We start from the raw sequence: 13,448 nt of genomic DNA, 5'->3' as shown, positions 1-13,448 counted from the left end.
GAAACTTTATATGGTCATAATTCAATTTATTCACACCCGTAGAGAAAATTTAGTTAAAATAAATAATTTTTAAATAAAATTTTTCTCTGGGTGCAGAATAAATTTCTTATGGAAATATTACTTTACAAGTTTTTTGAAAATAATACAATTTTTCTAATAATTTTAGTTGAAAATTTTTAAAATATTTGAATTAAACAAAGAATTTTTAAAATATTTTAAAATAATCATACTAATAATTATAATTTATTAAAAATTTGATTATTGAATTTTATCAAAATTGAATTGAAAATTGTATTAAAAATATTTGAATTGTTTCAAATAATTTTACTATTTATAAATAAAATTGAATTGTACAGAAAGAATTCGATTTTAGAAAATATTTGAATTTTTTCGAAATATTTTATAACGAAATTAAGAAAAACATTGAATTCTTTCGTGAAATTTTTTTGAAAATAATTGAATTTTTTTTTTTAAATCGAAAAATTACTATTTTAAAAAGTAATTGTATTCGTTTGTGAAATTTTATTAAAATTTTGTTTAAAAATAATTGAATTTGCAGAAAATTTTACTATTTACAAAAATAATAGAAATTCTTACGAAGAAGAATGTTAATTATTTATGAAAATAATAAATTAAATTCTTGCTAGTTTGAAAATAATTGAAAATTATTTAAATTGAATATAATTGAAAACTTGAAAATAAAAAATATTTTTATTATTTAATAATAGACAAGTAATCGGTTATTAGAATGAAATAAATTTTCTTTTTCAGTGAACTTTCTGAACAGAAGTAGATATAATTAATTACGAAATATTATAATAAATTCCATGTAATAAATTTTACAGTTAAATAACCCGATGAGAATGGAAAGAATTCTCTCCCAATCCCAAATTATACACTAAATTGGAGAACGGATTTTCCAGAGAAATAAAATTCGTCGCAGGGCCAGACTGATTGTCAGACTCGACGATGAAATTTTTTCGAAAGACATTCGTGTGCGACAGGAGTGCTTCATATGTCGTATATTCTAACAAGTGCCTACTTATATTAGAACTCACATATACATATATGTATACAGTGAGACATATAAGCGAAAGGCGAAAGGCGTCAAGTTGCGACTGCTCTAACCATGAAAGGGTGACAACGACAAGCATAAGAGAGAAGGAATGTCGAGATATGTACATAAAGAGCAGGCTGCAGGGGTTGGTTTTTGGTGTCTGAGAGTGAACGCGAAAAAGCCGGAAGGGTGATGTTACCAGGTGAAGATACTCCACTCACGGTAATTGCCTTCCTGCCTCTTGGTGGCCCTGTCTCTGCTCTTTCTTCAAAGTCACTTAGAGTTGCCCCTATTTATCTGAGACGGCACTTTGTAAAGCCGGGTTGGGGTTTAAATAATATGGAGCCTTACGTAATAGAGAGAGAGATGAGTCGAGTCGAGTGGAGTGTATTGTTACTAAAAATAAAAGTCTTTTCTTCACGAGAGAGAGTGAAAGAAAAAATCTAGCAACAATATCGTATACATTACGATTATTATCACTCGCGACGCTCCATTTTTTTCCTGATGCTAAACTTTTATTTTAAAACCTTTTTGTCTTGGCGAAATTTAAACTGACGTTCTTAATCTTTTTCCTCTTACTACAACACTTTAAATATACAGATTTTTATTAATATAGATGTTAATTTTAATCACATTAATTATTATTTATTAATTATTTATTACACTGAAAAAAAATTTACTTGATTCAAATAACTGATTACTTGTCTTATCAAATAAATGTTTACTTGAATCAAATAAATTTTATTTAAGACAAATAAATTGTATATTTGAACATATAATTTCAGTATCTAAAGCAAATATGAACTGAACCATTTAATTTACTCAAATAAAAATTATTTGATTCAAGTAAATATTTATTTGATAGAAAAATAATCGGTTATTTGAAACAAATAATTTTTTTCAGTGTATCAAATATTATTTCCAGACTAAAATACACCTATAGAGAAAAATTTTATTTGAACGCTGAAAAAAATTCTTTCGATTCAAATAACCAATTATTTTTCTATTATCAAATAAATATTTATTTGAATTATATAAATTTTATTTAAGACAAATTGTATTTTAAATAAATCATATTTGAACCAATAATTTCAGTATTTGAAGTAAACGCCATTTAATTGATTTAAATAAAAATTACTATTTAAATAATATTAAATATTTACTTGAATCAAAATAATTTTTATTCTAATCAAATAAATTGATTCAAATCAGTATATTTAAACCGCAATAATTTCAGTATTTAAAGCAAACGCCATTTAATTGATTTAAATAAAAACTAATTGGTTCAAGTCCTAAATATATTTTTTTCTAATAATTTACTAAATTATTTATTTTGAATAAAAATTTTATTCGACACAAATAAAATTTTTACTTGGTGCTCCTAAATTTGTAAACGTTCAAATAACCGAAGTTTATTTTCTTTTTAAATATGTATTTATTTAAATATTAAAATATTATTATTAAAAGTATGTATGTAATTATTATTTAAAATTAATTATTGTTATGTATTTATTGTATAATTATTATTAAAAGTAAATTAAATATTTATTTAGTTGTAACAATTTATTTTTTTTAAACAAAAGCATAAACTGAAAAGAAAAACTGATTTTGATTCAAATAAACAATTACTTGTCTATCATCAAATATATTTACTTGAATCAAATAATGTTTATCTCGATTTTCATTATTTTAAATCAAATAAATCGTATTTGAATAAATAATTTCGGTATTTAAATATTATTATTTAACTGATTCAAAAAAAGAAAAAAAAGAAATAATTTGGTTCAATTAAGTAAATATTTAATTAATAATAGACAATTAATCGTTTATTTGAATCAACAGGGTTGCCACAGATCAGGGAAATCAGGTAAAAGTCAGGGAATTTTTTTTAAAAGTACTAGAAAAAATTTAATTTTTAGAATTCAAAAGATTATTATATTTCTGACAATAACGCTTTTAATTCTTTAAGAACTATTACAAAATTATTACTTATAAATTATTAAATGAATAATTTCATTTAAATATTTAAAAATTAATTCAATTTTAAAAGATTTGTGTTTACAATTTTCATAAATAAATGAACTTCAAAAGGTTTTAATTTGAAATTTTAGAAAATTTCAATTTTCAATGAATTTAATAAAAATTCTCATCAAAATTTCAATTATATTTAAAAATAATATAATTCTTCTTCAAAATTCAATTATTTTGAAATTTTTTTATAAAATTCTATAAGCAAATATGAAATTATTTTCATAAATAATAAAAGTTTCACAACTATTTACAAATTTTTCATAAATTTTTTTGCAATAATTCAATTATTTTCATAAATAATAAAATTTTTTTATAGAGATTCAATTATTTTCATGAATAATAAAACTCTTCATAGAATTTCAATTATTTTTAAGGGCATTTGAACCTTGATGACGTCACACATGCTTTGTACAAACTGTAACGTCATCAAGGTTCAAATGCCCTTAATAACATTTTTTTTCGAATTCTTTATGCGAATTTAATTTTGAGAAACATGCAATTATTCAATACATTGTATTCCTTTTTTATTTAAATAATTGAATTCTCGTACAATTTTCTAATAAAAATTGATTTAAAAATAAATTTCAGTTAAAATTTTAGATAATAATTGAATATTAAAAGCATTATGGCGTGAATTTTTAGAAATAATTGAATTTGGAAAAAGTTTAATTTATTGAATTTTTTTATAAATTATTTTAAGTTTTTATTTTCTAAATATTGAATTGAAGAATTTTCGAATAATCAAAATTTCGTAAAATTTAATTGTAAACAAATGGATTTGAAAATTCTCTAGGAACTTTTGCAAAAATTATTAAAAATAATTGATAACTGTTAATTTAATAAATTAAACCTTTAATTGTTAATTTATTTCTATCGAAGAATTTTAATAAAATTCTTAAAATTAATAACATTTTTCGAAGAATTTACTTAAAATTTATTGTATTATAAATAATTTAGATTCTGTAAAAAATTTTATTATTTAGAAAATAATTGAAGTCTCGCAACGAATGTTTATTAAATTTTTTAAAAAATACTTGAAGTCCTGCGAAGAATATTATTATTTATGAATATAATTGAATTCCTCTGAGGAATTTTATTTATTTATGAAAATAATTGAATTCTTTTGAGAAATTTGATTAAAATAGTAGATTTTGAAAATATTTGAATTTCATTATTTGTGAAATGTAATTGAATTCTTGCAAAAAATTTTGAAAATAATTACATTTTTCGAGGATTTCATTTAAAATTGTATTCTTACAACGAATTGTATTACATTTTTTTAAATAATTAAATTGTTGTGAAAAATTGTATTACTTATAAAAATATTAGAATTCTTGCCAAGGAATCTGAATATTCTTTAGGGTCAGGGAAAAAGTCAAAATTTTGTCTGTAAATCAGGGAAAAGTCAGGGAAAATCGAAATTAATTTTTTGTGGAAACCCTGATCAAGTAAATTCTTTTCAGTATAATAATTGTTATTTAAAAATTAAAGAATGAAAAAAAAACAAAAATATCGTCGTTCATTTGAACGTTCGAAACTTTATAGGGAAACATTTTTTTTCTCCAAATAAAATTTATTTGAAACAAATAAAAAGTCTCTCTTTTTTATGGTAGGAATACAAAAAAAATCCCATTATCAAAGAAATAATTAATCCGAAAAAATTTTTTCACCATTTTAGTTTATTTAAGTCACAAATATTGTGACTAATGAAAACGAATTGTTTTCCTTCGTTTAGAAAAAAAAGTTGTCCTATCAAGAGATTAAAAATAGAGATGTGCTTCGAAATTTAAATGGAATCGGATCGAATATTCGATCCATGCTAATTCAAATAGAGGAAGTCAAACTTCCATTTAGAATTAAACAAGGAAAAAAAATTCAAATATATACCAGTAAAGTTTGTTATAAACAAACGAAAATAATGTTAAATTTGTAATATTCGAGTTTATTATTTATTCAAATTAATAATGCAACATTTGTAATGAAACAAAAAACGATTATTAATTAATAAGTTACAAATTTTTCTCTGTTTACTTTCTATTTATTTACTTCTGTTCTCTTTCTAATTTTCTTTTTTGATCTAAAAATACTAGACAAATATTAATTTTTAGACAAAAATTTATTTATTATTTTATTTATTTAAACTTGGACAGACTAAAAATGTTCTTAATAAAAATATCTTAAAAAACTACTTATATAATTAAAAAAAAATGTGAAACTAAAGAACTAAAGTGTAACTAAAATTTATAAAAATTTAAATAGAAAAATACTTTTTTCTCCTAAAAAAATCCTGTTGTAAATTTCACTAATCGGAATTAATAACAATTGTAAATTTAAAAATAACAAAAAATAATAAAAAATTATATTTAATATAAAAAAATTATAATAATTAAGAAAAATAATATAGAAATAAATGAAATAAAATAGAAACAAAGAGGATAAAAAATAACAAATTTAAATAATTAAATTATGAAAGCATACAAAATTACTTACAATGAATTAATAATTAAAAAATAATAAAAAATATAGGTAAAACTACAATTGACTTGTTAAAAAAATATAAATATATGTAAGTATAAATTTTTTTATTTTCCTATATAAAAGAAAAGAAAATTTTTTTCCATATGCTAAATTTACATCATTCTTCTCAAAATTAAAGAAGAAAATAATTCGAAAAGGAAAAATTTCTTTTTTGAAAAATGAATTAATTTCGTTTTTGACCACACGAGAGATTCATATTACATATTAATACAGTGATATATCGTGCTTTAACTTGATTGAATGAGATGATTGTATTCCTGTCCCCTTGTCATACGGACGTGAACAATTTACGTGAAAATCCGGCGTGGCGTCTCGTCGCATTGTTTAAAGATATGGGTTATAATTTGAAACATAAATTCCATTGAAACCTTATTATATTTGAATCTATTCCAAGGTGAATGATTCGGATATATTTATAAATATATGTGTCATAATAATCAATTTTCCCAATTGTATTTTTAAATTATAAAACAATTGACAATTTAAAAGGAGGAGAATATTCGAGAATAATCTTCTTATTGTAAAATTGTCGTATCTTTAATTGAAAATAATTTTAGGAGAGAATAAAAGATATTTTTCTCTTCGAGGAAAGAATTTAGAATTTAGACAATAAAATGTTAATTTAGATTCTTGTAGGTTCTTTGGTTGAAATTGAGAAATTTAGTTTTGTTCGTTTTGTTCAATATTTGCCTTTGTTTGTCGTGTAAAGAAATTTAAGTTATTTCCAAGAGATTTTTATAAACCTCATCCCTCTTCCTTCCCCTATATTGTCCTAAGGAATATCGAGAATTATATACTGAAAATACGGCAACGTCGCATCTACTATGCGGAAGAGAATGGTCCATTCAAGATTACAATCTTTTACATTGCACATATCCTTCATCTACAATGTTTGAAAGAGATTTTTCCCCGGAATTAAGACACATGACACTGTCAATTGTCCTTATTTTCCAGAGTATTTTGTTTCTAAACTATTTCTCATTTTCATTTGTATTTTAAAATAGAAAAACTAAACACGCTGAGTGAAAATAGAAAACAATTTCCGTTTTTAATTTTATTTAGAAAACTTTAGAAAGAAAATTTAAGAGAATAATTTTTCTCGAATTGTAACATTGTTCATAATTCAAAATTTTTTCATTTTTGTAAAGAAGCAATTTTATCTAAAATTAATTTCCACGTTTTAATTTTATTATTTACATTGTCCTTTTATCTGCGTTTAAATGCAACAGAACATTCCTTTCATTTAAATAAAATAAACAAAAGATTCATTCAGTTTTTCATTATTAAATCCTTCCTTTCATCTACAATTCATTGTTTTGTTTTTTAATAAAAAAGTCCTTTTAATTTTTTGAAAACATTTGAAAAGAAATCCCTTTTCATGCTTTGACAATATTTAGATAATATAGAGATTCGAAAAATATGAAAGTCATGCCAAATCTGAAATTCCAGAGCAAATTTTTCTCTCTTGTTTATCAGAAATCTTTTGAAAGAAAAAATTCTTTTTAATTTCAAATTATAAATAATAGTATTTTATAAACAATTTTACAATTCAAGGTTATGTTTAAACTTTAAATTTAAAGAGAGGAAAAAATAAATCTACTAACCTGCAGGACAATTACACTCGACATCCCTTTTTAATCGAAAAATTTTATCTCCCTCGGGACGTGGTGAATGAACATCAAATTGCTGCTCAAATTCTCGTCGTAGCCGTTGATAAATGAGATCTGGTTGAATTTGACACTGTGATTCAAGATAGGCTATCCTGGACTCAAGGAGATACTCGCGGTAAACAAGAACGCCGGAAATAGTTAAACTGACAATACAGAGGATACATATAGGCCAACTGAACTTCCTCTCTTTCTCGATTTTGTCAGATTCGTTGCTTTGAAATTTTTTCGGCATCGATACCTCCAGGCTTTCTTTAGGCCAATTTCCCTTTGACTCCATAGTGTATTATTTTGGAATAGAATTTAATTTAAAACTGATCTCTTGTCATGTGCAATGAGATGAAAAGGAAACATAAGCGACATACAAAAAAGAAATGAAAGTACTACAAGTACATTGATTCAGAATGTAACTGATACTAAAGAATGAACTTAAAGAAAAATGTTTTCCTTTTTTTTCTCCTTCAAAGGGGGAAAATTGAGATGTAAAGGAATTTTATTCGCGTGTGTATTTATAAACGGGATGAATTTATGAATTTCAATACTAACACATTGATGAGGAATGTGTGTGGGCGTGAGCGTGTCTGTATTTGGATGAATGATTGGTTGGATGAATGGGTGGAAGGCAGGAAGGATGAAGAAATGGATGGATGTATGGACGGATGAAGTAGACGAGTCCTCAAATATCCATCCGGAATGCGACACACGCACACTTTCGTTTTCACCTTTATGTATATGCAAAAGGTTTAGAAGCACACTTTCAACTTTAAACGAGTTCACAAAACAATTGAATTATATTTACGATAAATAACAATTGTTTAGTCACTTTTAGTACCGCCTCCACCCAATCTCTCTCTTTATTATTCGAAAAAACGTTTTGAACTCCACATCCCGATTTTTTTTAAACCAGCGACAAATATTTAAAAACTGGAAATTAATGTAAACACATGCATAGTGCCAGATTGATAATTTGTCAATCACACAGTTGTCACAATTGTATAATGAATAACATTTAAGCGCGTCAAGATTTTGATTCATATAATACTTGAACTTGACAGAAACGTGACAATGACAGTTTTAACATTTTTCTTCATCTTCACGGTATGATACTCGCGTGGAGACTGGGAACGGAGAAATGCCAATGTATAGGGGTACTGAGGGTGAGGCTTCTTCTGTTAATCGGTGGAAACAAAATGCAACGCCACTTTGCGCCAGTGTTGCTCAGCAGAACTAATTTAACCTTTTGCCGCTCCCACCGTTCATAAATATACATAAATGTTTTCACACATGTGATTTGCTCTTTTACAGCGGCTGTTCTTTTTTTATTTCACTCGATTTCACTGGTTCCTTATACCACTTACTGCACACTATGAATAGAATTACTTTTACATTTTTTCATTTTTATACCTCCATCTATGTAACAAAAAGTCTATAAATATTTAAATTACAATAGAGAAATCTACATTGCTATTTTACTTTTAAATTTTACGCAACACCTCGCTTTCTCATATACATAAAGATACGTATAATTGTGTCAAGCAGAGAACTGTGAAACTGACTTTAATCTAGAGCGCGCTACTGTTTTGGCGGTAAAATTCAAACTTTAACTGCTCAATAATTTCGGTCGTATGAAATCTCCCAAAAATCAAATCGATCGAATATCCATTACATCGAATTTCAAAACATCGAATGCTCAATACATCGAATTTTCAAAACATCGAATGCTCAATATATCGAATTTTCAAAACGTCGATTGCTCAACACATCGAATTTTCAAAACTTCGAATGTTCATTAGATCGAATTTTTAAAACATCGAATGTTAAATTGATCGAATTTTTAAAACATCGAATGTTAAATTGATCGAATTTTCAAAACTTCGAATGCACATTACATCGAATTTTTAAAACGTCGAATGCTCATTTCATCGAATTTTCAAATCTTCGAATGTTCATTTGATCGAATTTTCAAATCTTCGAATGTTCATTTGATCGAATTTTCAAAACGTCGAATGCTCATTTCATCGAATTTTCAAAACTTCGAATGTTCATTAGATCGAATTTTTAAAACTTCGAATGTTAAATTGATCGAATTTTCAAAACTTCGAATGCTTATTTCATCGAATTTTCAAAACGTCGAATGCTCATTTCATCGAATTTTTAAATCATCGATTGTTAATTTGATCGAATTTTTAAAACGTCGAATGTTAATTTTATCGAATTTTCAAAACTTCGAATGCTCATTTCATCGAATTTTCAAAACTTCGAATGCTCATTACATCGAATTTTTAAATCATCGAATGTTAATTTGATCGAATTTTCAAAACGTCGAATGCTCAGTTCATCGAATTTTTAAAACATCGAATGCTCATTTCATCGAATTTTCAAAACTTCGAATGTTGATTTGATCGAATTTTCAAAACTTCGAATGCTTATTACATCGAATTTTCAAAACTCCGAATGCTTATTACATCGAATTTTCAAAACGTCGAATGCTCATTAGATCGAATTTTCAAAACTTCGAATGCTTATTTCATCGAATTTTCAAAACGTCGAATGCTCATTTCATCGAATTTTTAAATCATCGATTGTTAATTTGATCGAATTTTTAAAACGTCGAATGTTAATTTGATCGAATTTTCAAAACGTCGAATGCTCAGTTCATCGAATTTTTAAAACATCGAATGCTCATTAGATCGAATTTTCAAAACTTCGAATGCTTATTTTATCGAATTTTCAAAACGTCGAATGCTCATTTCGTCGAATATCCAAAACTTCGAATGCTCATTTCATCGAATTTCCAAAACTTCGAATGCTCATTTCATCGAATTTTTAAAACATCGAATGCTTATTACATCGAATTTTAAAAACTTCGAATGCTCAATACATCGAATTTTTAAAACATCGAATGATAATTTGATCGAAATTTCAAAACGTCGAATGCTCATTACATCGAATTTTCAAAACATCGAATGCTCATTTCATCGAATTTTCAAAACGTCGAATGCTCATTAGATCGAATTTTCAAAACTTTGAATGTTCATTTGATCGAATTTTCAAATCTTCGAATGTTCATTTGATCGAATTTTCAAAACGTCGAATGCTCATTTCATCGAATTTTCAAAACTTCGAATGTTCATTAGATCGAATTTTTAAAACTTCGAATGTTAAATTGATCGAATTTTCAAAACTTCGAATGCTTATTTCATCGAATTTTCAAAACGTCGAATGCTCATTTCATCGAATTTCCAGAACTTCGAATGCTCATTTCATCGAATTTCCAAAACTTCGAATGCTTATTTCATCGAATTTTTAAAACATCGAATGTTAATTAGATCGAATTTTTAAAAAGTCGAATGTTCATGTCATCGAATTTTCAAAACTTCGAATGCTCATTTCATCGAATTTCCAAAACTTCGAATGCTCATTACATCGAATTTTCAAAACTTCGAATTCTCATTAGATCGAATTTTCAAAACTTCGAATGCTCATTAGATCGAATTTTCAAATCTTCGAATGTTCATTTGATCGAATTTTTAAAACGTCGAATGCTCATTAGATCGAATTTTCAAAACTTCGAATGCTCATTTCATCGAATTTTCAAATCTTCGAATGTTCAATTGTTCGAATTTTCAAAACTTCGAATGCTCATTACATCGAATTTTCAAAACTTCGAATGTTAATTTGATAGAATTTTTAAAACTCCGAATGTTAATTTGATCGAATTTTTAAAACTTCGAATGTTCATTTTATCGAAGAGAATTTAACATCTGAGTTTACTATCTATGTAATATGTTCTTCCTAGGGAATTTTGAAAGTGCGCGAGATTTGAAATCGTTTTGGTAAGTGACAATTTTTTTTATTGAGTAAAATTTTTTTGTTTGTTTACTAATTACTTGTCAGTAAATGTTTATTTTTTTGTTATATAAGTATCACTATTATTATGATTATTTTAATTTATATTATAGTTTTTATTATAAGGTAATTAAATTAAATTGTGATTATCTATTACAATCATAGATGGCTCTAGTAATATGAATATGTGTTTTACAAATTTTTATAAATATTAATCTGTTTATAGTATAATTATTAATATTGTTATTCTTATTATTGTGTAATTGTGAATTTATTATGTATATTTAATGTAATATTGATTTATTTAGAAGTCAGTAAGATGATCGTTAAAAAAAAGTAGTGAATATTTCTTATTTGTCTAAATATTTCGCTTCTAAATGAAGAGTTCAAGTTTCTTTTATCTATTTATAATGAATGATTGAATGAATGAATGAATTAATTAATTAATTAATTAATTAATTAATGTGCATAAATTAAAATTATTTTCAAATTAAATAAAATATTGTGTATTGTTATTATTTTGTTATTTCTTTATATAGTGAATATTAAATTGCATTACTCTCTACTTTAAATAAGAAATAGATTCTATATGTAAGTAATACTTAAATTTTTATTGTAAATAAATAACAAGATTCCTACAGAAATCCGAAATTAAAATTCCATACCTTTTCCATGATTTATAGGTCAAACTTTTACGACATTCCAGTGCAATTTTAAATATAATTTCATTACTTTTGGGCTCTTCGAAAATAGTTTACTTATTGAATAGCCTCGACTCTTTGATAAAAAATTTAAAATTATCTAATATTATCAAAAATTCAAATATCCGAATTGCTTAAAATGCAACATTTTTTCCTCTTTTTTTATGGGATTTAGCTTCATTATTTTTGGGCTCTTCGAAAACAGTTTACTTATTAAATAGTCTTGACTTATTATTATTATTATTATTATTATTATTATTATTATTATTATTATTATTATTATTGTTATTGTTATTATAAATTCGAAATAAAATCACATTTTATATTAAACAAAATTATATTTTTATTTATAATTGTAGAACTACATACATTTTATTTTATAATCGTGAATAAATCTTTGAAACATTAAAAGTTGTTATACTTTTTTTATAAAATTTACATTACTATAAAAGTTTAGTGCGAGTGACTGAAGAAAACGGTGATTTTTAGGAATTTTTTTCAGGGAAATTATTGCATCTAATTTTTTATACAGTTTTGTACATGTATACATATTTGTATAAATAGTCAACATTTTGTAATTTTTTCAAAGAAAAATATTCTTTTTTAATTAAGAGTTATTCGCTATATAAAAAAAATCCAGTTTTCCCACTGCGCTGCAGTGATTGCGGCCTTCTGAGGGACTGAAATAAAAAAAACAAAAAGTTTATTTAAGTCGAAGATATTTGCCGTACAATGACTCTCGGATGTCAAAAAATGGGACGCATGAATATTCCCCACATTGAACTTGCAACAATTTTTGTGGTATCGAAATAAAATACTTAAAATATCTACTTATTAGAACTGCAATAATTCGAGTTTTCTTTTAAACAAATTTTTATCACAAGAAATTAGTATTTGAAAAAATATTTATTAACTACTTTTTTCATTTGACTGTATATTAATTTATAAAAATATCCATGTAGGGAAATATGAAAGAATAGAACATTTAGTTGTTCAGCGTTTTTTTTTAGTATGTATTTTAAAAAATAAAAATTTTGCTTAAATGAAATTTTAAGTGCATAAAAGTTTATTTAAAAGGATTATAACCTAAAAAATTTGTCAATTATCAGAATTTTCATTTCGTAGTATTTCTATATTATCGAATTTTTATGTAACGTAAAATATATGTAATTGAGCTATAATCTCACAGAATTTATATTTAACATAATTTTGATGTACAACTATTTATATTTAGTTGAAATTATATTTAAAATAATTTTTATTTAATCAAATTTTTATTTAACCATATCTGTAGTTAACCGAATTTTCGTATGAGTGAATTTCCAAAGTACCAAATTTATAAAACATAGAATTTTCAAAACGTCGAATTTCTAAAGCATTAAACTTTTAGAATGTCGAATTTTCATCTGTCCTAACTTTTTGACACTATAGAGTTTACTATCTATGTTGTTAGTCGGTAAGGTAGATTAAAATTGCGCGCGAAATTTGATTTAACATATGATTTCAAATTTCCCGCACAATTTAAATCAACCATATCAATAAGAATTACAGAGAGGAAACTCTTGTGGCAAAAAAAGTTAGGACAAATGAAAATTCGACATTCTA

General features: G+C 24.7%; 1 protein-coding gene across 12 annotated transcripts in view; it reads right to left on the bottom strand.

The window, feature by feature from the left end:
* Nucleotides 1–8,504, bottom strand: part of LOC122509040 (collagen alpha chain CG42342-like) — a 42,076-nt gene extending 33,572 nt beyond the window's left edge. For 2 of the 12 annotated variants that reach the window (XM_043622790.1, XM_043622791.1), the window contains exon 1: nt 7,231–8,470. In XM_043622790.1, the coding sequence (XP_043478725.1) occupies nt 7,231–7,573 (343 nt within the window). In that variant the 5' untranslated portion in view covers nt 7,574–8,470. Of the gene's footprint in view, nt 1–7,230 lie in introns of all 12 variants that reach the window. The other 10 variants (XM_043622789.1, XM_043622795.1, XM_043622794.1 and 7 more) reach the window with 8 other exon arrangements.
* Between the last annotated feature and the right edge of the window lie 4,944 nt (nt 8,505–13,448).

Source organism: Leptopilina heterotoma, unplaced genomic scaffold (assembly GCF_015476425.1).
Source record: "Leptopilina heterotoma isolate Lh14 unplaced genomic scaffold, ASM1547642v1 Lhet_59, whole genome shotgun sequence".
In the NCBI taxonomy this organism is placed as follows: domain Eukaryota; kingdom Metazoa; phylum Arthropoda; class Insecta; order Hymenoptera; family Figitidae; genus Leptopilina; species Leptopilina heterotoma.
The sequence above is the reverse complement of the archived record's forward strand: the minus strand, read 5'-3'. Positions and strand labels throughout refer to the sequence as shown.